Source organism: Panulirus ornatus, chromosome 14, assembly GCF_036320965.1.
Source record: "Panulirus ornatus isolate Po-2019 chromosome 14, ASM3632096v1, whole genome shotgun sequence".
In the NCBI taxonomy this organism is placed as follows: Eukaryota; Metazoa; Arthropoda; class Malacostraca; order Decapoda; family Palinuridae; genus Panulirus; species Panulirus ornatus.
In genome coordinates, this window is record NC_092237.1 from 52,471,399 (window position 1) to 52,498,192 (window position 26,794).

At 37.7% G+C, this 26,794-nt stretch overlaps 1 protein-coding gene across 4 annotated transcripts; it reads left to right on the forward strand.

Moving 5' to 3' along the window:
* The first annotated feature begins 8 nt into the window (after positions 1–8).
* LOC139753429 (beta-taxilin-like) lies at positions 9–26,586 on the forward strand. Of its 4 annotated transcripts, none has more exons than XM_071669917.1 (9): positions 9–163; positions 1,812–2,151; positions 7,107–7,247; positions 8,955–9,101; positions 15,684–15,878; positions 16,488–16,616; positions 18,382–18,540; positions 22,857–23,064; positions 25,511–26,586. In XM_071669917.1, the coding sequence occupies exons 2-9, from the start codon at positions 2,125–2,127 to the stop codon at positions 25,810–25,812; spliced, it is 1,308 nt and encodes a 435-aa protein (XP_071526018.1). In that variant the 5' UTR covers positions 9–163; positions 1,812–2,124; the 3' UTR covers positions 25,813–26,586. The 4 variants fall into 4 exon arrangements, with proteins under 4 accessions (XP_071526018.1, XP_071526019.1, XP_071526017.1 ...); XM_071669918.1 differs by lacking the exon at positions 9–163 and adding an exon at positions 217–234; XM_071669916.1 differs by lacking the exon at positions 9–163 and adding an exon at positions 318–433.
* The last annotated feature ends 208 nt before the right edge of the window (positions 26,587–26,794 follow it).

A 26,794-nucleotide genomic window follows, 5' to 3' on the forward strand; every position in this document is an offset into this window, starting at 1 on the left:
ATTTTTGAAGGGATGGGGACGAGAATGAAAATTGTCGTCTTACTTTGCTCTGTGATGCAACAGAAAACCAATCATAACTTACTATAATCAACTTCCGTGTTCTGATTGGAAGGCTTTTGTTTTTCGTTGATTCTGAGTTGATTTTTAGACACCGTTTATTTTGGTAAGTCCACCGCATCGGAAAGAAGTATAGAAATTAGGAATGTTAAGCTTTCAGTAAGGCCTGAATATAATGTGAGTGAAAACTTAAGGTAAATAGGTATCGTGAGGCTCATTCTTGTGGTACATGATGCGGTTTTGGTAAAGCTTGAGTGAGAACGTTTGCAGCTGGTTCAGGCGGACTTAGTCATGGCTCTCGAAAATGTCACTGGCACCACATGATTATTTTTATGGAGTAAAGTTCCATTAGAAGTAGTGGCGCTGCAGTCTGCAGGTAGAACCTAGTTTGGCACCAGCCTCCTCCACGTGTTACTTTAGCCTGAGTTCGTCTCCATCTGGGCTGGGAGAAGTACAGATTGTGTGGTCCCGTGTTAGTAACAGAAATGAAAGATTTGTCAGGTTTGAGAGATTATGTATAGAAACAGATATTACTTGTGTAGTATACTAATAACTGTTTTGGGTAAATATGTAGTTTAATGGGCTGCACATAAAATGGCATGTGAATTTGAAAGAGATGCTTGTCAATGGACTTCTTACACAAATTAAAAGTGATTGAGAAGGGCATTGATTAGATATATATAGATTGATTAATCCTGTGATGATTACTGTAGGACGATTGTGGGGAGGGTTATGAAATTTAGGGGAAAATATGGGGTTGATCATTCTAAAAGTAGATGAAACATCGCTAATAATTATCAGAACCTATGAAGACCACATTTAAGTTCCCGTAGCAGCCAAAATTTATCACATTTTCATTTTTATATGAAAAACGTGTGGTTATAATGGTCTTTTGTTTAGATGCTGTTGCTAGGAGTTTGCATACTGTGCCACAGATGCATCCCAGCAGATGAAGTATAGGAAAAACAACTAGTGAACATTCTTGCCCATGGTAAAGTTAGAGTTTGTGTTAACAATGGTACATATTTACTTTAATGTTGAACATTATGGGAAGTCTCTGCTGCTTCAAGGAGCTGGGTTTAATTTACCAATTTCACTTTACTCTGAAGTGAGATTGGATATTTAATAATCTTGTTCTGCATCGGTGTTGTAGTGGTTAGAGAAGCATTATATTTTGAGCATTATATCACCAAAGTGATATAGGAGTGGCGATCATGAATATGGGGGAAATTATGAGGTTAAGTAATATAGGGGATAGGGGAGAAAGAATAGTGCCCACATATTCCTTGTGTGCCATAGAAGGTGGCTATGAGGGATGGAAATGGGTAGATGGAAATCCTCCCTTCCTGTATTACTTTCCAAGAGAAGGAACATCATGGACCCAAGTGAGGAATTTTACCTCTTGGGTTCTGTTATCTGTTCTTGACGCTACCTCTCTCACACAGGAAATGGCCAGTTTGTTTGAAGAAAGAGTAGTATGTATATATATATATATATATATATATATATATATATATATATATATATATATATATATATATATTTATATATTTTTTTTCTTTATACATATTTGCCATTTCCCGTGCTGGCGAAGTAGTGTTAAAAACAGAGGACTGAGCCGTAGAGGGAAAATCCTCACTTGGCCCTCATACTGAGTGGATGAAGAGAGGAGTTAACATTTTTAGGTATTGTCAGGTATATTCTGATATATTTAAATTTCAGCTTGACTTAAGTACTGAATTTTTTCTTTTCAGTACTTGAGAAAGAGAATTTCAGGGGTGAAGACTAAGGAAGTGATTCAGTTGCACTTATTCTAGATGCTGTGAAGTCAAAAGAAAAGATTTATGTGTTGCTGAGGATAATGTTATACTCTTTGAAGACAAATGTAATGTTGAAAAAAATTCTCATATCTTCTGTCAGAGGATAAGTATCCTTACCCTTAGCATTGGATCATTGAGATAACCTTGTGTTTGAGGTTGACTTTCTTTGAGTAAATTGATTGACACAGTTTGATTTATTCATAACACTGTGCCAAATCCCAGCAATCAGAAAAGCATAAAAGGAGCCATGGCAGAAACAAAGCATAATAAGCAGGTGAGTTTTAATTCAGTATCAGTATTCCATCACTGTTCTCTCCAGAATAAATTACGAATGGGTTATTGATTTTGTAGGTAGACATAATAAGTGCCAAGTAACGGCCTGAAAGTTTTAAGGTAAATCATTGGCATGTTTCATTAGAAAAAAGTCGAAATTGGGATATTTTGAAATAGTTTCACATATGCAGTATGTTCAAAAATAATATTTAAGCTTTTTGGTCATTATCCATGGCTTTTTATTAATTAGAATTAAGTTGGTGGGTAGCCAGCATATGTTGTTAATTGTTGTGCCCAGCTTAACTGACGAGATAACGTTGATCAGGCTTTGCACATGTACGGAAAATATTTGAAAATATTACAAGAATGACAGCTTCAGATCCTTGAATATTTAGGAAAAATCCCATATTGGAAGAGTTCTTAGATTTCCATTACATGAAAGGAAATTTAAAGATTTGATCAAGGGCTTCTAAGTATTCTGATCACTGCATATATTGTGGCCGTACATTAAATCGTGGGTAACATTTTGGATGGACTTGTAAGGAAATTGTATTGTTATATGTATGTGTACATGCACTCATCCACACACACATACTGTATGGTTGTGAGGCATGGGCTATAAATAGGGTTGTACGAAGGAGGGTGGATATGTTGGAAATGAAATGCTTTGAGGACAATATGTGGTGTGAGGTGGTTTGATCATGTAAGTAACGAAAGGGTACGAGGTGTGTGGAAATGAATATAGAATATGGTTGAGAGAGCAGAAGAGGGTATGTTGAAATGGTTTTGACATATGGAGAGAATGAGTGAGGAAAGATTGACAAAGAGGATATATATGTCAGAGGTGGAGGAACAAGGAGAAGCGGGAGACCAAATTCGAGGTGGAAAATATTTGAAAATATTACAAGAATAACAAGTTCAGATCCTTGAATATTTAGGAATATCCCATATTAGAAGAGTTCTTAAATTTCCTTTGCATGAAAAGAAATTTAAAGATTTGATCGAGGGCTTCTAAGTGTTCTGATCACTGCATATATTGTCTCTGTACATTAAATCTTTGGTAACATTGTGAATGGACTTGCAAGAAAATTGTATTATAATACATAGGTGTACGTACATACACTCATCCACTCACACATACTATATGGTTGCGAGACATGGGCTGTAAATAGGGTTGTACGGAGGAGGGTGGATGTGTTGGAAATGAAATGTTTTGAGGACAATATGTGGTGTGAGATGGTTTGATAAAGTAAGTAACTAAAGGGTAAGAGAGGTGTGGAAATAAAAAGAGTGTGCTTGAGAGAGCAGAAGAGGGTGTGTTGAAATAGTTTATACATATGGAAAGAATGAGTGAGGAAAGATTGACAAAGAGGATATGTATGTCAGAGTTGGAGGGAACAAGGAGAAGCGGGAGACCAAATTCGAGGTGGAAAATATTTGAAAGTTCAGATCCTTGAATATTTAGGAAAAATCCCATATTAGTATAGTTCTTAAATTTCCATTACGTGAAAAGAAATTTAAAGATTTGATCGAGGGCTTCTAAGTGTTCTGATCACTGCATATTTTGTCTCTTTACATTTAATCTTGGGTAACATTTTGGATGGACTTGCAGGAAGATTGTATTATAATGCATATGTGTACATGCACTCATCCACACACACATACTATATGGTTGCGAGGCATGGGCTGTAAATAGCGTTGTATGGAGAAGCATGGATGTGTTGGAAATGAAATGTTTTGAGGACAATATGTGGTGTGAGGTGTTTTGATAAAGTAAGTAAGAAAAGGATAAGAGATGTGTAGAAATAAAAAGAGTGTGGTTGAGAGAGCAGAAGAGGATGTGGTGAAATGGTTTTGACATATGGAGAGAATGAGTGAGGAAAGATTGACAAAGAAGATATATATGTTAGATGTGGAGGGAGCAAGGAGAAGTGGGAGACCAAATTCGAGGCAGAAGGACGGAGTGATAAAGATTTTGAGCAATCGGGGCCTGAACATGCAGGAGGATGAGAGGTGTCCAAGGAATAAAGTGAACTGGAATGTTGTGGTATACCTGGGTTGATGTGCTGTCAGTTGACTGAACCAGGGCATGTGAAACATCCAGGGTAAACCATGGAAAAGTCTGTGGGGCTTGGATGTGGAAAGGGAGCTGTGGTTTCGGTGCATTACATATGATAGCAAGAGACTTGAGTGTGAACGAATGTGGTCTTTGTTGTCTTTTCCTATCGCTACCTTGCACGCATGCGGGGGTAGGGGGTTAATTATACATATATACTTACAGATATATATTTATAAGTGTCATTGAATTGTCATTGAATTCCTCCTGTTTGAGCTGACACCATGAGTGAAAAGTTACCTTCAGTGAGGTGATGCTGTATCATTGGGAGTACAGTATGTTGAAAGAACTTCTCATTCCGAAAGGAGTCTGCATTTCTCTGCTACTGGAAGTATCACAGCTTTGGGCCTCAGGACTCTTTAGAAAGAGGAATTGGGTAACATCAAGACTTTTATAGAGGTTTGACCTAAGTTAATCACTCTTTAACCTCAGACAGACATAAATCCAACTCACACCCTCCTTGAGTGGACAGCCATTCTCACTGAACAAGATATCATTTGCTCTAGGTGTCATATATGACACACATGACATTCACCCTCCACAGCAATAACATTAACATAGACTAATTCACCTACTAAATGCCATCAGAACACAAACTGGCACCAAATTTGGAGAGGAAAAAGAATTCTTCAACGTCTTATGTGAACTATTCAGCAGCCCTTTTTTTCAACTATGCCTTACCTGCCTAGTCTTCCATCCTCTCAGATGCAAACCACACAAAATAATGCACTCAGAACAATCACTGGCTGCCAAGTAACTAAAAAGAAAAACTTCACAATAAAACAAAGATTCTCTCAATACAATCTCCATGAACATGCTTGTCACTCAATTATGTGAAATAGCACTAGACCCCTCCCATCCTAGCCACTGTATAACCAGCTGCCAGTCCCCAAGTAGAAATATAAAGCTTGCCCCTACCTCATTTCAGTGACTATTATTCGCAGATCCCCCACCCACCAACAAACAGAATGCTAACAGACACATGCACGCTGAAATAGCCCAGCAAGCACTAAACAACCAAACTCCCAAGTCATCCTTAAACTCCAGCTTTCTGGGATATACAGCCATTAAGAACAACAATCCTAAATAAGCACGTCACTGTCTCCTGCTTACGCTCTGAACATCACCCACCATTACAATACTATAAGCACTGTTTCATCATATTTTCAAACCCATCATGCTCTTAATGCAATTACTATAGAATAGAAACTGAGCACCTTCTCCTCAGTTGCCCTGTACCTTCTTCACATAGAAGCACACTTAGCATCACAACACTTTATAACCTATGGTCCCAACCACTGAACATGGCCAGCTTCCTGAGTGTTACAGGAGCCTTACAAGGATAGAATGGGCTCCTTCGAGATGAAGGTAAGGTAAGGAATATACATAATCATACACATACATACATCCATCCATACATACATACATACATACATACATCCATACATACATACATACATACATACATACATACATACATACATACATACATACATACATAACATACATACACATTACTTTCCTGCCCCAGGAACTTATGTGGAGCACCCACAGCACACAGGACACTAGCCTCTTCCATGGTACATGACATTAGGCCAAGAGCTGTGATGCTGTGTGTGAGGTGAGCGCACACAAGTTATAGAGTAAGTGAATGGTGTTTTTAGTATGAAAGTTATATGTTAAGTATGATTGGCCCCCTGATATCTTGAATGTGTATTTGTAATGTTGTAGAGTTAAGTGGTGTCTAGAATGTAAATGAGAATGTGTCACTTATGCATGCCTGAGGAGTGCAATTTTAGATGGGTGTCTTTGTCTGGTGTGTTAGGATTTAAGATTGGTCTGGGAGGGTGGTTATTCAGTTCTTGTTGATTCAGTACTCTGATTATGTACATAATGAATGTCGCATTTCTTAGAGAGGATGGGTCTTTGGGTGCAATTTTTCAAGTATGAGGCAGGGTTGATTTTTATTTGTTTATATGGGGCTTGATTGGGAGGGGTCTCGGGCTGTTACAAAGAATTGTGTGCTTAGCATATTGAAGTGAGATCGTATCAGAAGTACAGTATTTTCTTTCAGTGAGCAAGTATTTAATGTTTTGGTTGCGAAGTGATCATTCTGAGAGTCTTTGTTTATGTTTGTGGTTTGCTGTTTTGGTATGTTTACTTTTTGACAGTATGGATGATTAGATAGGTTAGGTACAGTTTAGATGGAGGGTATGAACTGTATGTAGATGATGCTATGGGAATGTTTTCCTTCTTCAAAACTTGTGCTAGCAAGTGTTTTAAGATCAATTAATTTGTTGAAGGCCTTTGTGATGCCTAATATTTTTCATATGTGATACCTATTATGGTTAGAGTCTTCAGTGAAATTTTTGACCATTCAGGGTTATGGGAGCATGTAGGTTGGATTCACTTCTGTCTGGTGTTAAGGGGATGTTGCAAGATTTCTTTGGGATGCAAGCATTCTGTTTTGAGTGACCTTTTGTTCTGATTATATGATGTAATTTACATTTTCCAAAAAAAATTGTTTGATTCCTGACAAGTACAGCCCCATGTCACAGATTGCAGTTGTTAGATAGCAGTGTGAGGTGGTGGCCAGGTGTTTCCTAGACCCCCAAATTATTATGTATGTAGTTCTAGGCTGTATGCTGTTTATTTGCTAGTGAGCTAGCTTTATAGATATCAAAGCAGTTGTTGAGGGTGAAATCATGTTGTATACACACTAATTAAGGGGTTAAATAATGTTTTAACCTCCATGTGAGCTAGTACTTTCATTAATGTGCATAGGGTGCTGCCCATAGTAAAGATTTTCTGTACTTAAAATGATCTTTTTTCAACATCAGAAAAAGGAGAAAAAGAGAAAAGATGGGGATTCTGGCGTCGAAGCCATAACTGCTGCACTGAGGGCTCTCCCAGCAGACCAACAGGTGTCTACATTGCTCTCCAAGTATGCTGAGCTGGCTGAAGACAATAGGCGCTTGCAGGTAGATTCTGGACATAGAATTATTTAAGTTTTATAATACAGTACATACATGCTGTTCTTCATTGTTTTTATTGTGTACTTGTTTGCAGTTTGCTGATCTTACATTGATTTTATACCATGATATAATCTCTTTTGTAGAGTAAAAGTGGTTAGAGTGATCAGGAGTGTGAATCACCACCTCATTTTACAGATTTGTTAATATTTCCAAACCTAATAATTTCTTAGAAGGTTGGGAAATTAATGGATTTATGGGCATCCATTATTGGTTAGCTTGTCTACAGTGATGATCGGAGATAAATCCATATATAGTAGATCTTATGACTCTTAGTTTAAACCATATATGCTAAACTCTCTGAATTTTTTTTGCATACGTTTGAAGGAAAGTTTGTCCTTTTATTAACTAAAGGCATGTTTATATGCCAGATGTCAACTTCAACCCTGAAATGCATGCAGAAATATCCAAAAGGCTCAGTTACCTAGAGAAACCCCTGACGAAAAGACAGACTGTGTACACCCCACCTGGGTCCTTGCCTTATTATGCAGTGTAAACAGATGAGGCCCTTTACAGTTCACATTATGAAAAGCAACCCATAATTACATGTGAACTGATCAGGAAATTGTGAGGGCTGATTTTAGATGCGCAGTATTATAAAAAGAAGACTTAGTTTTCGAACTGACTGAAGGAAAATGAAACTGAAAGATGTTTCAGGGAGCCATAAAGTATATGACATTCTTAAGGGTCCATGGTGCACCAAGATTTAAATGATTACATGATGTTTTAAGGTTTGCATGTGTATGATGCACATTGTGTAGATGGCTCAAGTATTTTATCTTTTGATACTTCAAATATAGCTAGTATTCCTCAAGCTTTTGGGAACAAGCTTTTCAGTGTGGTGGACTAGAAGTGGTTGAGGATGTTTCCTTCACAGCAGTATTAATAATGTATATAAAGATATAATAATAATGATAATAATAATAATGATGATAATAGCAGTGATAATGATGATAATAATGATAATAATAATAATGATAATGAAAGTCAGTGTGTATTACCAAAAAGTAATTGAGTCAGGGATTTTATCTGTAGAAGCATAGGGTTTTTCATCAAGTAGCCCATGTTTTCTTATTCTGATATGGTACTAAGTTACTTACAGGTGATGACTCTATAACTAGAATCAGGATGCATAACTTAAAAGAGAAGACTTCTGCAAAAGATATCAGATAATGCCAATCTGGAACAGGATAGAAGTTCATGATGAATGGAGATTGAGACTCGAGACTTTTCTCAAAATGTGAATGTGTAATTGATACCAAATACAGAGCTGTATTATCACATAACACTAGAATTACATCATAAACTTGTTTATTAACATAAATACCATTTGATTTTCTGTTTGTTTGGCTCAGTATTTGCATTGTTCACTGTATTATTTCCTACAGTAAAGCTAGAAAGTTTAAGTAGAACCTTTTTGTACCACCATATCTTAATCTTTAGAGAAGGAATTTGTTAGATGTCCATATATTTTCATGTAAATTTCTCTCCATGGTTCTTGTATTTGGTAATGTCTGTATAAATGAGATACTTGGGGTACTGGCAAGTTTTATTTCACAAATTTTGCTGTAGTATCATGAAGTAATTTTTTTCTGCGTTGTATGGAAGATCCAAAATGATTTGACTAAATGTCATATTGTGTTTGTGCTTGCCCAGGGTAGTGTAAAGGCTGTTGAACGTCAAGTGCAAGTGCTGCAGAAGGAGAAGGACCAGATGGAGTCAGAACACACCAAAGTAATCCTCACAAAGTCTAGATTGGAGTCACTATGTCGAGAACTACAAAGGCAAAACAAAGTTATTAAGGTATGCAGTGGGAAGGATTTAAAATTTCTGTATTTTGTAGTCATAACAAAACATGAGTTTAACCTCCATATATCTCTATTTTCTTGGAATATATTCTCCTAAATATAGAAGAGCTAACACTGTAATGCACAATCTGGGTATTCACTTTTGCTTGTCTTTTAAGTGAAACCTTTCTTGCATTTGTAGTCTTGACATTATCAGCAGTTTTTCACCACCTGATTTTGACAGCTAACACTATAGTGAACATTCTGAATACACTTGTTTGCCATATTAAGGATGTCTGTGTTGCAACTATGGCCTTGGAAATGTCTACACTTTACATCACATTCATAAGCTCTTATTCTTTGTAAATTATATACAGTGTGGTCTGCTGAACTCATGCGACTTTTTGTGTTATTTTATTGTAGCTTTATTCCTTATACCTTGTTGTAGTCCCTTCACATACCCTGTAGTTCACTTCAGCTCCCATAGTTTCATTTGCTACTGCATCCACCCAGAGGAATCTACAAGGTATCTAAAACACTCCACTTCCAGGTTCACTCCATTCAAACTCACAGAGAAACCAACCAGCCAATCTTCTCTGCTAAGCCTTATTACCTTGATTTTATTCACAGTTACTCGTAACTTTTTCGTTTCTCATTATATGAAGTTCATAGTCCAGTTTCTGCTGTTTCTTGCTTATGTCTGCCCCCAGAGCCATGTCATTTGCCATTAGCAGTTGACTTACTTTCCAAGCTCCCCACACCTAGTATACTGTAGATTGGCTCTTCACTCCAAAACTCTCTCATTTACTTCCTTCTCCACCTTATTCATTAACAGATGAAAAAGGCATGATGATATCAGACCATTGATGCAGGGGCACTTAAACAGCTAATTCATGGGGCAGAAACCAGAGGCAGAAGAGGAAAGGAGAACCAACACAGAAAAGCACACTCCAAAACATAAGAAGAGATGCCATTTGGTCCATGTGCCTTGCTTGTGTTCAGAGCAAGACGACTTTTTGGACTGTAGTTAAGAGAATGTTAGAGTCATCCAAGGTAGAATTAAAGAATAAAGAGAGCCAAAATGAGTTATTTTGTCATTAGGAGAGAATGCTATTGTGTTATCAGATTTGAAACGTGAACAACCTGTTAAAGACCTGGCAGTAAAAGAAAAGGTAACTTTATTGTGCTTCATCTGTGTAAAGGAATGCTTAATTTTATGAATGACATATTTATATTTATTTATTAAACTTAATCGCTGTTTCCCGTGTTGATGAGGTAGTGCCAAGAAACAGATGAAGAATGGCCCATCCACTCATATACGCATATATGTACATAAATGCCCATACACGCACATATATATATATATATATATATATATATATATATATATATATATATACATTTTTTTTTTTTTTTTTTGCTTTGTTGCTGTCTCCCACATTTGCGAGGTAGCGCAAGGAAACAGACGAAAGAAATGGCCCAACCCAAACCCATACACATGTATATACATACATGTCCCCACACACAAATATACATACCCATACCTCTCAGTGTACACATATATATACACACACAGACATATACATATATACACATGCACACAATTCACACTGCGTTTATTCATTCCCATCGCCACCCCGCCACACATGGAATAACATTCCCCTCCCCCCTCATGTGTGTGAGGTAGCGCTAGGAAAAGACAACAAAGGCCCCATTCGTTCACACTCAGTCTCTATCTGTCATGCAATAATGCCCGAAACCACAGCTCCCTTTCCACATCCAGGCCCCACAGAACTTTCCACAGTTTACCCCAGACGCTTCACATGCCCTGATTCAATCCATTGACAGCATGTCGACCCCGGTATACCACATTGATCCAATTCACTCTATTCCTTGCCTGCCTTTCACCCTCCTGCATGTTCAGGCCCCGATCAAACAAAATCTTTTTCACTCCATCTTTCCACCTCCAATTTGGTCTCCCACTTCTCCTCGTTCCCTCCACCTCCGACACATATATCCTCTTGGTCAATCTTTCCTCACTCATTCTCTTTATGTGCCCAAACCATTTCAAAACACCCTCTTCTGCTCTCTCAACCATGCTCTTCTTATTTCCACACATCTCTCTTACACCTTACATTACTTACTCGATCAAACCACCTCACACCACATATTGTCCTCAAACAGCTCATTTCCAGCACATCCACCCTCCTGCGCACAGCTCTATCCACAGCCCACGCCTCGCAACCATACAACATTGTTGGAACCACTATTCCTTCAAACATAGCCATTTTTGCTCTCCGAGATAATGTTCTCGACTTCCACACATTCTTCAAGGCTCCCAGAATTTTCGCCCCCTCCCCCACCCTATGATCCACTTCCGCTTCCATGGTTCCATCCGCTGCCAGATCCACTCCCAGATATCTAACACTTCACTTCCTCCAGTTTTTCTCCATTCAAACTCACCTCCCAATTGACTTGACCCTCAACCCTACTGTACCTAATAACCTTGCTCTTATTCACATTTACTCTTAACTATCTTCTTTCACACACTTTACCAAACTCAGTCACCAGCTTCTGCAGTTTCTCACATGAATCAGCCACCAGCGCTGTATCATCAGCGAACAACAACTGACTCACTTCCCAAGCTCTCTCATCCCCAACAGACTTCATACTTGCCCCTCTTCCAAAACTCTTGCATTCACCTCCCTAACAACCCCATCCATAAACAAATTAAACAACCATGGAGACATCACACACCCCTGCCGCAAACCTACATTCACTGAGAACCAATCACTTTCCTCTCTTCCTACACGTACACATGCCTTACATCCTCGATAAAAACTTATACCTCTGTAATTTGAGCACTCACTCTTATCCCTTTTGCCTTTATACAATGGCACTATGCACGCATTCCGCCAATCCTCAGGCACCTCACCATGAATCATACATACATTAAATAACCTTACCAACCAGTCAACAATACAGTCACCCCCTTTTTTAATAAATTCCACTGCAATACCATCCAAACCTGCTGCCTTGCCGGCTTTCATCTTCCGCAAAGCTTTTACTACCTCTTCTCTGTTTACCAAATCATTTTCCCTAACCCTCTCACTTTGCACACCACCTCGACCAAAACACCCTATATCTGCCACTCTATCATCAAACACATTCAACAAACCTTCAAAATACTCACTCCATCTCCTTCTCACATCACCACTACTTGTTATCACCTCCCCATTTGCACCCTTCACTGAAGTTCCCATTTGCTCCCTTGTCTTACGCACTTTATTTACCTCCTTCCAGAACATCTTTTTATTCTCCCTAAAATTTAATGATACTCTCTCACCCCAACTCTCATTTGCCCTCTTTTTCACCTCTTGCACCTTTCTCTTGACTTCCTGTCTCTTTCTTTTATACATCTCCCACTCATTTACATATATATTATATATTATATATAAATATATCAATGTACAGATTCACAGACATATACATCTATACACACGTACATATTCATACTTGCTTGCCTTCATCCATTCCCAGTGCTACCCTGCCCCACAGGAAACAGTATCGCTACCCTCCTCCCGCTTCAGTAAGGTAGGGCCAGGAAAACAGACAAAAGATGGCCACGTTTGTTCACACTCAGTCTCTGGCTGTCATGTGGAATGCACTGAAACCACAGCTTCCAATCCACATCCAGGTCTCACAGACCTCTCCATGGTTTACCCAGATGCTTCACATTCCTTGGATCAGTCCATTGACAGCATGTCGACCCTGGTATATTACATCATTCCATTTCACTCTGTTCCTTGCACGCCTTTCATCCTTCTGTATGTTCAGGCCCCAATCACTCAAAATCTTTTTCACTCCTTCCTTCCAACTCCAGTTTGGTCTCCTGCTTCTCCTTGTTCCCTCCACCTTTGACACACATGTCATCTTTTGTCAATCTTTCCTCACTCATTCTCTCCATGTGTGCAGTAATATTTGATGATGAAAAATGAATGCAGGTCTGAGAAAAAAGTTTTTCATGTATGATACACCAGGTTCCTTGCCCAGATGGCTTCAAAATAGGGATGGTTTAACCACAGATTGAAACTTGACATAATTGTAGAGAAAGGAGATACTGTATGTACCTCTCTTCCCTTATAAGTAGATCCTGCTGTTTGATTAGAAGAGACTAGGCTTCAGCTGAGGAGAGGCAGATATGTATCCTGTTGAAGTCAATGTATTTTTGCCGGTTAGTGCAGTCAGCATTAATGATATACATATACTGATATTTAGAGATGGTAATTGGTGGAGAGGTGTAGTAAAGAGACATTCTCAAGAGTTTTGTCAGATGAGTTTCCCTTGTGTTGTGATTGGCTTCACAGATTATAAGTTACACATGGGCTTGCTTAGGTTTTAATCCTGTAGAAGATATTTAGCCCACAGCCAACTCAGCTGTTCATCCTCCACCTGAGGTTGGTTGATTAATGGGTACCTGACTCTGGCTGGGATATAGATATCTCTACTGAATCTGACATGGCATGATTATAGCATACAAGTGCCTGTTTTATATCTTGGCTGTTATTAAAAGAAGGAACAATGTGAAAGTGAGATTTTTTGTATCTGTAATGTTAAGGATTAGGGATAAAAGGAAAATATCCAGTGTGAGAGAGTGGTCATAGTGGTTTGGAATATGGATAGGGAAGATGGTGATTTTTAGCAGAACTTTACACCACGTGTAGGACAATTTCGGTAATTTCTGATGGAGTGTGTTGAAATCTACTCAGTATTTTAGAGAACTTCAGCTTTATTTGAGCCTATTAGGATTGAACCTGTTGGGAAAACTATTGACTTGGCTTCACATTTGCTTTATGGTAAACAGCTGTGGACTTTAGATGCTGAATTTTTCAGTTATGATGACCTTTAGACCAGTCAGCTTCCAGACTCATGAAAGCCATCATCTTTTTGGTTATAACCACTGGCTGAATAAGTTCCTAAATCTTAAGGTGTTCTGGATAATTCTCACACAGTATACACTAATAACATTGCAATTATGGCCTGTCTGGATACATCAATGCTTGTTGCTGGTTTTGATGTCTTTTGATAGATAAATGTTATGTTACCAGAATATGTCTTAAACATCAAATGTATACAGTACAAATATGTGGATTTTTTTATGTACGTTGTTTGATGTAAATGATCATCAGTAACTATTGGGTTTTCAGCCTGAATTTCTAACAGATTACAAATATAGTACATGATAGATCTTTGCAGTTTCTTGGGGTTTTATGAGATTTTTCTAGTTTCCTGGGATGTTTAGTGTGATATATACCCATCTTCCAGGAATACTCAGGTTAAGAAAAATATGATACTGGAAGTACATATATCATATAGCTAGGGAAATTCCCCTTCGATAACCACAAATGCTAGTTGAGGAATATAGTTAGGAATCTCAGATATAAATGGCACTGAAGGTTCTCGCTTGGGTTTTGTGCATTCTTTGAACAGTTGCGTATTGGGACTTTTGTTTGTGCACATTTTTATACATGCTTGTCACTTTGACATATCCTGGAAGAAGGAATGAACCATCATTCATTTTTCATTTATATATAACTATATTTTTTTATGTTAGTTGAGATGGCAAATGCAACTGAAGCCCTAATCAAGGCCATCTCATTAACGCTATATATTCATATACCCTAGCCTGAGCCAGGTACCCTGGTATCGACCAACCCTTAGGGATGGATGAACAGCTGAGTTGACTGTGGACCGAATGCAGCAACCAGGATTCAAACCTTTGTGCTTGACCCTAGGCAGTGCGTGAATGCATCACAGTAAGGAATGCTAACCACTACACCACTGTGTATTTGCTTTGGTCTCATAGCTGAATGGTAGAGATAATATTCTTTATTAAGCATTTTACCTAGAAAGACTTAGAATATCATTGCTTTACAGACAATGTTAAGGTAGAGTCAGTAATGTCATATCTTCTCTTGTGTGGGAATTGCTTTCTCATGTTTGATATCAGTTAAAATAACAAAAATTACTTATAAGTTATCTGGAAATTTCATGATAGTATTAGGTCATTCATTTTGAAAAATTGGTGAGTATGAATCACTGAGTTTGCTGAGTGAGTAACTTAAGCTGTGCAGAGTAGTTTGGTAGCTTTTGTTCACTATATCACGCTGGATTTAGGAAGAGGATTTAGGTGAGCTAGCTGAGAAATTATTTGTATTTGATCCATCTTCTGTGAATAGGTGTGGAGTTGAAGGTGATAGATATTGTTATAAAACTTACCTTTAAGACATCAAGTACATTGTTCTATAGATGCATTTATTCATGCATCAACCCATTTTGCATTTGATAGTCTTATGTAGAAGCCTGTTTTTTCTCCTCTTTCATATATATATATGCTGTTTTTCTTTATCATTCTTTTGGTATCAAGATCATAGTCATTTTTCAGTCAGGCACAGCTTGATGTAATTGATGGGTGTCTTCATTTGATGTGCAGTTTAGTAAATATTCGTTATTGCTGAAAGTGATTTTCAGGGATGGATTTCTTTGCTTGTAGTTGGTTTGAATGTCTGATGATTATCATAGAATACGTTTTTATCAGGATGAGAATTTGACAAGACTGCGGGAAGAGGAAGAACGAAGGAAGGAGGTGTCTGCTAAGTTCAACAACACTCTGTCTGAAATATCCAATTTAATGAAAGAGAATGCTGACAAGAACAGTCAACTGAGAGATGAAAACCAGGACATGGCTGGCAGACTGCAGGACCTTATCAAACAATATGAAGAGAGGGAGGCAGTAAGTATTCATCACATATTTGATTATCAGTTTATGAAGGTAGAAAGCATAAATAGTACCATGTAAAAAGGCAAGAATGGATGCTCAAATTACAGGGTTATGTTTTATGCTCCATTTATTTTTTGGACCTTTTCACAGTGCTGGTCCTCTTTATGGTATGGCATATATTACCAGAAATTTTTGATTCAGTTTTTCTAATTTTTTTCTTTACTACATGTATTTTTTTTTATCTTTTATTGCTTTTATATATCACCCTGTTTATATTTAATGAAATTAGATATATGTATATGTTTGTTGATATGCTTTAGTGAACAGTTTTTGATATAATAGTTATGACAAGTGCTTCACCAGTTCGCAAGTAGTAAAGTTACTTTTGGTTCTTTAGTATTTGAAAATGTATTGACTGTCCGTAACTGTTATTAGAGAATAATCTGCCTGTAGTACCCAGTTTTGAATGCAGGGAATGGCATACTTGCTACTGATAAGCACAAATATCAATATTTATATGCGTGTTTACTCATAGGATTTTACTGAGTTAATGTTATTTATGCCTTTGATTTTAAGTGATATGTGCTTTGACATTTTGATTGTCATTTTTGTGCATTGCAGCATGTGGATAAAATGCTTAAACAAAAAGATCTTCAGTGTCAGCTTTTAGAGGCAAAGATGGCAAAACAGCAAATTGAGGTGACAGAGGACAAAGAGAAGATGCTCATAGAAAAGAAATCACTGTTGGAGGCAAGTAAAGAAATGTTCATTGGCAAAGCTCAGGGTCCTGCCCAGAATGGATTGAGTGTTGGTTGCAGAAATAACTGAAAGTTGTCCAGGGTCTTAGTTGTTAAGGATTGGGTGATTGAATGAGTTAGTAGGGTATATGCAATAATTCACATGGATTTCCCCAGTACAGAAATTGAAATGCATTATATAGTTTTACATTAATATGTTATGGACTTTATACATTACTTTATTATGGATGTTGGAATGTATAACTGTGAATGAAAGTAGATTCAGTTTGCAGCTTTAATTTCTTGGTAAGTTTCTCATGCTAAGTCAGTTGTGTCATAGAAGAACGCTATATCTGAGAAATGCATTCCTTCAGGGCCTAACAGATTTAAGATCAAATGATGTGATATCTTCTGCTGTGTACCACAGTTATGAATTGATTAGTAAGATTTTACATCCCAGGCAGCATGAGATCTTTTTTTTAAAGAATCTGTATCTTAATTTTTCTAAATCCTTTCAACTCCTCACAGGTTATTGTCAGATATCACTGCAGTGAATGTATCAGGTACATTGGTTACAGCCACAGCTGTTTATTTTACTTTGATTTGTGATTTATGGAGCTTGGCTCAGTATTAGGGCACTGTTCTCAGTTAAAACTATTTTTATTATAGTATATATTGGACAGATGTGCTGTGGTGCAGAAGTTCAATCTTTGATATAGATTACAAGATTGAATTTATTTTTAGCAATTGAATGAATTTAGAAATAGGCTGCTCACAAAAATTTGTCATTGATGTTAGCTCAACTTCACAACGATTTGATGTTTCATTTCTTCTTGTAGACTGTCAGTGTACTTTGCTTTTTCCCAGTGCAAAAATAACTAAATGACTTATAGTCATACTGAAAATAATTTTCATTGTCCACTTTGTACTTGTTAAAAACAAAAAAGTAGCTGTTAAGCTAAGGTCAGTGTATTTTTTCTAGATTTTTTCCCATGTTCCCTTTTTATAGGTCTTGTATTCATAGAAAGCCACATATCCCAGTTAACTGAGAGGAGTTAGAATGAATGGAAGGCTGAATTGATGACTTTTCTTGTAGCAGTTAGATATTTTCAACTATTCATACTTCATTAATCTTATTATACCCTCCTCCACATAACCTGTAGTGTAATCTTAGAAGACTGATCTCATGCTCGTCACACATTCCATGTAAAGTTTCATTCTCTATCCTGGCTTAATTCAGATGATCTGCTTCATAATTCTATTATTTAGCAAAATGTTTATTATATGATGTTGCAGGTGCCAGTCTTTTATTGGTGTAAAACAGAACAAATGTTTATGAATGAGATCACCTTAAGGACAAGTTATACTCATATGTGAATGAGGACTTTTGAAATACCATGGACAAGTCAAACAAGATTTTTAATACCTTTACAAAAGGTGTATTTCACGTGGCAGTCAGGGAATGGATGTGAACAAATGAGGCATTTCCTTGTGTGTTCCTGACACTACCATGCTAGCATGGGATGTGGCAAACAAGTATGAAAAGTAAAAGAAAGGATTGGATGAGGTATCACAGTTGCATTCATATATCTTTTCAAAATCATTCCTCCTTCATTCATATTCTAATAACTTCCCTCACATAACCTGATCATTTTGCAAGATTGATCTCATACCCTTCACACATTTTGTGCAAATTTCCATCCTTTATCCTGAATTAACTCATATCATCTAATTCACCGGTTTTGTACCAACCTAATTCTTTTTATTTGACTTAACAGGAGGTGGCCTCTTACCAGCATAAAACCCAACAGATGTCTATGAATGAGATCACTTTACGGACCCAACTAAACTCTTATATGGAGAAATATGAGGATTTTCAGAATACCTTGGACAAGTCCAACAAGATTTTTAATACTTTCAAGAAAGAAATGGATGAGGTAAAGGCTAATTTCTCTACGTAGCTAGTGAATTAATGATGTTTGATTTTTTCATACATAGTCGCCTTTTCTTGTGTATCGAGGTAGCATCAAGAGCAGACGACTGAGCCTTATAGGGAAAAATCCTCGCTTGGCCCCCTTCTCTGTTACTTCTTTTGGAAAAGTAAAAACATGGTCCAATTGTAAGTCTGATACATGGTAATGAATAAGTTTTACAGTCATATGAGTTTGAGTTCAAAAGAATTAATGTATGTTTTGGTTGGCGTTTTAATGCTGTTGGTAACTGACAATGTATTGTTCAGGACTGTGAGTGTGGAGAAGATTCTATGTGGGATCACTTGCTCTGCTTGTAGGAAACATGGGAATACCCTATTCAGTGCTAGATGTTAAATATTGATACATATATATTTATTTTAATTTGCTTTGTCGCCGTCTCCCATGCCAGCGAGGTAGCGCAAGGAAACAGACGAAAGAATGGCCCAACCCGCCCACATACACATGTATATACATACACATCCACACACACAAATATACATACCTATACATCTCAATGTACACATATATATACACACACAGACATATACATATATACACATGTACATAATTCATACTGTCTGCCTTTATTTGTTCCCATCGCCACCTCGCCACACATGGAATAACAACCCCCTCCCCCCTCATGTGTGCGAGGTAGCGCTAGGAAAAGACACCAAAGGCCCCATTCATTCACACTCAGTCTCTAGCTGTCATGTAATAATGCACCGAAACCACAGCTCCCTTTCCACATCCAGGCCCCACACAACTTTCCATGGTTTACCCCAGACGCTTCACTTGCCCTGGTTCAATCCATTGACAGCACGTCGACCCCGGTATACCACATCGTTCCAATTCACTCTATTCCTTGCACGCCTTTCACCCTCCTGCATGTTCAGGCCCCGATCACTCAAAATCTTTTTCACTCCATCTTTCCACCTCCAATTTGGTCTCCCACTTCTCCTCGTTCCCTCCACCTCTGACACATATATCCTCTTGGTCAATCTTTCCTCACTCATTCTCTCCATGTGACCAAACCATTTCAAAACACCCTCTTCTGCTCTCTCAACCACACCCTTTTTATTTCCACACATCTCTCTTACCCTTACATTACTTACTCGATCAAACCACCTCACACCACATATTGTCCTCAAACATCTCATTTCCAGCACATCCACCCTCCTGTGCACAACTCTATCCATAGCCCACGCCTCGCAACCATACAACATTGTTGGAACCACTATTCCTTCAAACATAGCCATTTTTGCTTTCGGAGATTATGTTCTCGACTTCCAAACATTCTTCAAGGCTCCCAGAATTTTCGCCCCCTCCCCCACCCTATGATTCACTTCCGCTTCCATGGTTCCATCCGCTGCCAGATCCACTCCCAGATATCTAAAACACTTTACTTCCTCCAGTTTTTCTCCATTCAAACTTACCTCCCAATTGACTTGACCCTCAACCCTACTGTACCTAATAACCTTGCTCTTATTCACATTCACTCTTAACTTTCTTCTTTCACACACTTTACCAAACTCAGTCACCAGCTTCTGCAGTTTCTTACATGAATCAGCCATCAGCGCTGTATCATCAGTGAACAACAACTGACTCACTTCCCAAGCTCTCTCATCCACAACAGACTGCATACTTGCCCCTCTTTCCAAAACTCTTGCATTCACCTCCTTAACAACCCCATCCATAAACAAATTAAACAACCATGGAGACATCACACACCCCTGCCGCAAACCTACATTCACTGAGAACCAATCACTTTCCTCTCTTCCTACACGTACCCATGCCTTACATCCTCGATAAAAACTTTTCACTGCTTCTAACAACTAACCTCCCACACCATATATTCTTAAAACCTTCCACAGAGCTTTCTATCAACTCTCTATCATATGCCTTCTCCAGATCCATAAATGCTACATACAAATCCATTTGTTTTTCTAAGTATTTCTCACATACATTCTTCAAAGCAAACACCTGATCCACACATCCTCTACCACTTCTGAAACCACACTGCTCTTCCCCAATCTGATGCTCTGTACATGCCTCTCACCCTCTTCACCCTCCCATATAATTTACCAGGAATACTCAACAAACTTATACCTCTGTAATTTGAGCACTCACTCTTATCCCCTTTGCCTTTATACAATGGCACTATGCAAGCATTCTGCCAATCCTCAGGCACCTCACCATGAATCATACATACATTAGATAACCTTACCAACCAGTCAACAATACAGTCACCCCCTTTTTTAATAGATTCCACTGCAATACCATCCAAACCTGCTGCCTTGCTGGCTTTCATCTTCCGTAAAGCTTTTACTACCTCTTCTCTATTTACCAAATCATTTTCCCTAACCCTCTCACTTTGCACACCACCTCGACCAAAACACCCTATATCTGCCACTCTATCATCAAACACATTCAACAAACCTTCAAAATACTCACTCCATCTCCTTCTCACATCAGTCAGTGTAAATATTAATGCTTACACAGTTTTTGATAATTATAGTAGAATCACTAAGATACACTGCACAGAGATTTATGTGAACATTTATTGTAATTACTTTCTATGACTAAAACAGTGCACCCTCTTTTGCTTGGTTTTTGTTAGTTTCCAAATTTAGAGTTTTAGGGTAAATGCTGTTAGGCAGAGAAACGTATTAGTAGGCATCATTTGACTTTAAGTTTATTTTTGGAATCAATAATGAATTTTATTTAGATTTTCATATTTTTCATAGATATCCACAATTGAAATATTTATAAGGATATGCTTTCTCAGGTTAGTCTCACTTTCTTGATGTTGAGCAGTGCAATCTTTGCATATTATGGATATATGGACAAGGGCATTACTTGAATATAAGAAGTAGAGTATCATACATGTATGATTATGTAAGGTATTGACTAAAAGCTATTTTTTTTGTTGATATACTGAGAAAACACCTGTTTGAGAGTAGTAAAGATGGGTTTAAGACCTAATTTTTCTTTACATATGTTGGCTTTGGGGAATATTTTTTGTATTTCTTGAATTTTCTCATGATGATTTTTCTTAGAAGAAACTTGTAAATATTATTAGGACATTTACTATTGTCCTTACTGGTTTGATGAGAATGATTTATATTAGATGGTATATAATAGTAATATTATCCCTGGAGATAGGGGAGAAAGAATACTTCCCACGTTTACCCTGCGTGTCGTAGAAGGTGACTATAAGGGGAGAGAATGGGGGGGCTGGAAATCCTCCCCTCTCATTTTTGATTTTCCAAAAGAAGGAACAGAGAAAGGGGCCAAGTGAGGATATTCCCTCAAGGCTCAGTCCTCTGTTCTTAACACTACCTCGCTAATGCGGGAAATGGCGAATAGTAAGAAAAAACAATTATAGTAATATATCACTGCTGAGAAAACATACATGTCTAACCTGTACAGTGTTTAGCTAATTTCACTGAATCCAGCTTAAGAGTAGCAGTTTTCTTTCCTGTCAGAGAAGCAGTACAGTGTATTCTGCTGACTTTTAAGTTTCCCTGCTTAATAGTTTAGAAAAATGTGCTAGTTCAAGATCTGCCACTACTTTTCTTAATATTATTATTATGTATTATTTTATTTTATTATACTTAATCATTGTTTCCCGCGTTAGCAAGTTTGCCCCAGGAAACAGACGAAGAATGGCCCAACCACTCATATACACATATATATATATACATAAACACCCATACACGCACATATACATACATATACCTATCAATGTATACGTACATATATATACACAGAAATATACATATATACACATGTCCATATTCATACTTGCTGCCTTCTTCCATCCCTGTCGCCACCCTGCCACACAGGAAACAGCATCCACCCCCTTCAGTGAGGTAGTGCCAGGAAAAGACAAAAATGTCCATATTCATTCACACTCAGTCTCTAGCTGTCACATGTAATGCACCGAAACCACAGCTACCTATCCATATCCAGGCCCCACATGGTTTACCCCAGATGCTTCACATTCCCTGGCTCAGTCCATAGACAGCATGTTGACCCCACAATATAGCATCGTTCCAGTTCACTGTATTCCTTGCATGCCTCTCACCTCCTGTATGTTCAGGCCCCGATCGCTCAAAATAATTTCCACTCCATCCTTCCACCTCCAATTTGATCTCCTGCTTCTTGTTTCCTCCACCTCTGACACATATATCCTCTTTGTCAATCTTTCCTCACTCATTCTCTCCATACACTTTTCTTAATATTTCAGTTTTTCTTTTGATTTTGGTTTGATCTTCTAGATGACAAAGAAAATCAAGAAACTTGAGAAAGAGACTAAGACCTGGAAGGAACGATGGGAAGGTGCTAACAAAGCTCTTTTGGATATGGTAACAGAAAGGTCTGAGCTAGAGAAGCAGCTTGAAACACAAGGCAGGCAAAATGGACAGTTGCAGAACCTTTGCAGGGCACTTCAGCAGCAGCTGACTGAACTCAGAAACAAAGACAAAGGTAAGACTAAAATTTGTGAATTGCTCTACAAATATTTAAGTGTGGCATGTTATTTATTTTCATCCTTGATCTCCATTTTCTGCGTTGGTGAGATGGCACCAGGAACAGATGATCAAAGGCTGCATTTACTCTCATCCACTCTCTAGCTGTCATGTATAATACCCCAATATATTATATATGTACATTTTCTTTCATGTGTGCATGCTGTTTTCTGTCTGAGTAAATAGCATTAGAAGCAGATAATTGAGCCTTGGAGGAAAATATCTTTGTCTAGCTCCTTTGTCTTTTCTGGAAAGTAATCCAAGAGAGGATTTCCAGCTCCCTGCATATATTTGAAAGCTATTCTGATATTTGCTAGCAAACAGTTTGTCTCCCTTACTCTTCTCCTAATATGGAAGGCTAGTGACAGGTTAGGAACAATGTTGACCCTCAAGTCCTTCTCACACTTAGAACCCTTAAGTTTATTTTTTTTTTTTTTAATTTTCCAAAAGAAGGAACAGAGAAGGGGGCCAGGTGAGGATATTCCCTCAGAGGCCCAGTCCTCTGTTCTTAACGCTACCTTGCTAACGCGGGAAATGGCGACAAAGCGAAATAGAAGTATATATATATATATATATATATATATATATATATATATATATATATATATATATATATATCCCTGGGGATAGGGGGGAAAGAATACTTCCCACATATTCCCTGCGTGTCGTAGAAGGCGACTAAAAGGGAAGGGAGCGGGGGGCTGGAAATCCTCCCCTCTCGTTTTTTTTTTTTTTTTTTTTTTCCCCAAAAAAGAAGGAACAGAGAAGGGGGTCAGGTGAGGATATTCCCTCAAAGGCCCAGTCCTCTGTTCTTAACGCTACCTCGCTATCGCGGGAAATGGCGAATAGTATGAAAGAAAAAAAAAGAAAGATAATAATCATATTTAGGCTGGTTTTTTTTTTCTTCTATCCTCATTACTTTACATTTGCTTGGGTTGAATATCAGTAACCATGTTTCATACTGATGTAGTACTTGTTTTTCACTTCCCTCTGGACCTTTGTCTCATCAGCAAACATATTCAGGTAGGAATTCATACCTTCAGGGTAGTCATTAACATAGATCAAGAAGAGTAATAATCTCAGAACCAAAGCTTGTGGCACTCCACTTATCACCTGAACGTATTTGGAAGAGGCTCTAACATACATCCTTTGTTCCCTCCCACTGAAACTTATTTAGGAGAGGCTTCTCAAACATACATCCTTTGCTCCCTCCCATTGAGATAATCTTCAATCCATGGAAGTTGTTTCTCCCTTATTCCTGCTTAGTGATCCATATATGTATACAAAGTCCTCATTTCATGTGGGATCACTCTATGCAGTTCTGCCATTCTGCAAGGAAAATTCACTACTATGCAAGTGTGTAAGGTAGACAGTGTGCCAAAACTCCCATTTTTCTCTCTAAGTTTATTGGTTTTTCTGTATGTGATTTTTCTGTGTGCATGGTTTTTGCAGAACGGTATCCCCTTATAAAGTGCAGGTTGGGTAATGATAGTATATCCCCGGGGATTGTGGAGAGAGAATGTTTCCCTTTATTCCTTGCATGTTGTAGAAGGTGATAAAAAGGTGTGGGAGCAGGAGTTTGGAAACACTACTGTTCTTGCATTTCAGTTTCTAATAGCTGGAGTAGAAGGAGCCAAGTGAAGAGTGTTCATCCTTCTTGGAGGCTAAGGCTGGGGATTATGCATGTACATGGATGTAACAAAGATGAGAGGGGAGAGATGGGTAAAGGCTCGAGGAAAGGAACCTTGATGTTTTGAGGTTTGAGTGAAAGTATGCTCAAGGGGAAGGGGCAAGCATTGTTTGAGAATGAGTTAGGGTTAAGTTCAGGAGTTTGTGCAAGGGCGAATGCCAAGGAAGGGGTAGCACTTGTGCTGGAGGATGAGTTGTGGGAATGTAATGAAGTGTAAGGAAGTGTTTTGATAGGCTCTGAGTCAGTGTGTCAGCAGTTTTGGTATCAGGGATTGAGTATCATTGATGGGGTGATTAAAATGCAAGAGTGGGTGATGTGTGAGTACATGTGAAAATGATGAACATCCTTTGAAGTTGTGTGCTAAAAAAGGATGGATGATTAGGAAACCTTGGTTTGAAAAGTATACATAGTATCATACTTGATTAAGGAAGATGGTAAGTGGGCATTACTGGATTGTGCACTGTGCGAATGTGTCAGGAACAAATGACTGAGCCGTAGGGAAAGAAGTTGTGTCTGGATTCCATTGTTTCATCTTTATAATACTTATGATTATAGTAGTGTGATGATGATAATATTGATAATAGTAATGATAATAATAGTAATAATAATGATAATAATAGTAATGATAATGATAATAATGATATTGATGATAATAATAGAAATATTGTAGTGATGTTCAGAATAAAGTATTGAATTCTTCATGAAACATTTACAGTATCTGAAGTACCAGAAAATGCAGGTAGTGCAGAAAAAGAAAAGGTTACACAGGAAGAAAACAAAGAAAGTAATTCAGAGTCTCAGACATCTGAACCTTTGGTAGCACAATCAGTAGCAGCAGCTGAAGACACCAATGCAAGCATCACAGTAGATCAGACCACTACTGAAGAAACAGTTAGTCCAATATCTGTGGTAACTGTAGGTGTAGCTCTAGCTGAGGCTATGGATGAAGAGGCCTCAATAAAAGATGAAGATAATAATGAGAGACTGTCAGTGTCAAACTTTGATGAGGTCGATTAATTAACATAGATTTATGATTAGTAGTGACCATAATTTAATTTTTTTTTGAAGAATTTGACAATATAACCATTGATTAAGTTCAGTTAGTGAGATTGAACTTTGGTAGATTGGTGCTTGGTGATTTCAGTTACATCTAATTTTGCTGGAGCTTTGAAGTCTTTGTAGCAACACTTGATTATGAAATTTGCACCTAAACTTGTGTTTTTAAGTGATATTTAAGTTTTCACTATCAGAACAGCTGAAAGATCTGATAACTTTGAGAGAAAGATGTAATCTTAGATCAGATTTTACTCAGCAGATTGTATCAAAAGTTGTTCGATTATTATTTCAGCTTCACAACAAGAGATGCTGTTGCGAAGAATTTTCACTAGTCACTTAGGAGCTTAGAAGTTGGCTTTTAATAGTTTTGATAGATGACTTACTTTGTTCTTTTAGTCCCATTAATGATCTTGTGTGTTCTTGGTGCTTTGTCTTAGTGTGTGCAGTGACATGATTTTTCCTGATGATTACATATCACCAGTTTTCCCTAATACATTTTGCCAGTATTTATATTTTATTGCACATAATTGCTTAGAATGTGAATATATGTACATGTTCTTTTGTGCTTCATAATGTAAATAAAGAGAATCTTATTTAAGTGTAAGTCAAAACTCACACATGATTATGACGGTTCTATTTTACTAGGTCTGTAACATCTAAGGTCTTGATGCCTCTATGTTCATGTCATATATGTTATTGGAAAACACCTCATGTTTTATAAAAGATGTGTTTAACTGTATACTTTTTATTTTCTTTAATTTAGGGAAGTGAAACTGATGTAACATTAAGTGTCATTGGTTTGGTTTCATAATAGTAAATCAGAAAAATTTATTATAACTTCATTAGACATAAGGGGTTAGGGTTACTGCTTCTTCATCTCAAAGGTAAACTGTGATTTGGTTTAATTCCATAGTAATTAGGAAGAAAAAGGAGAGAAGGTAAG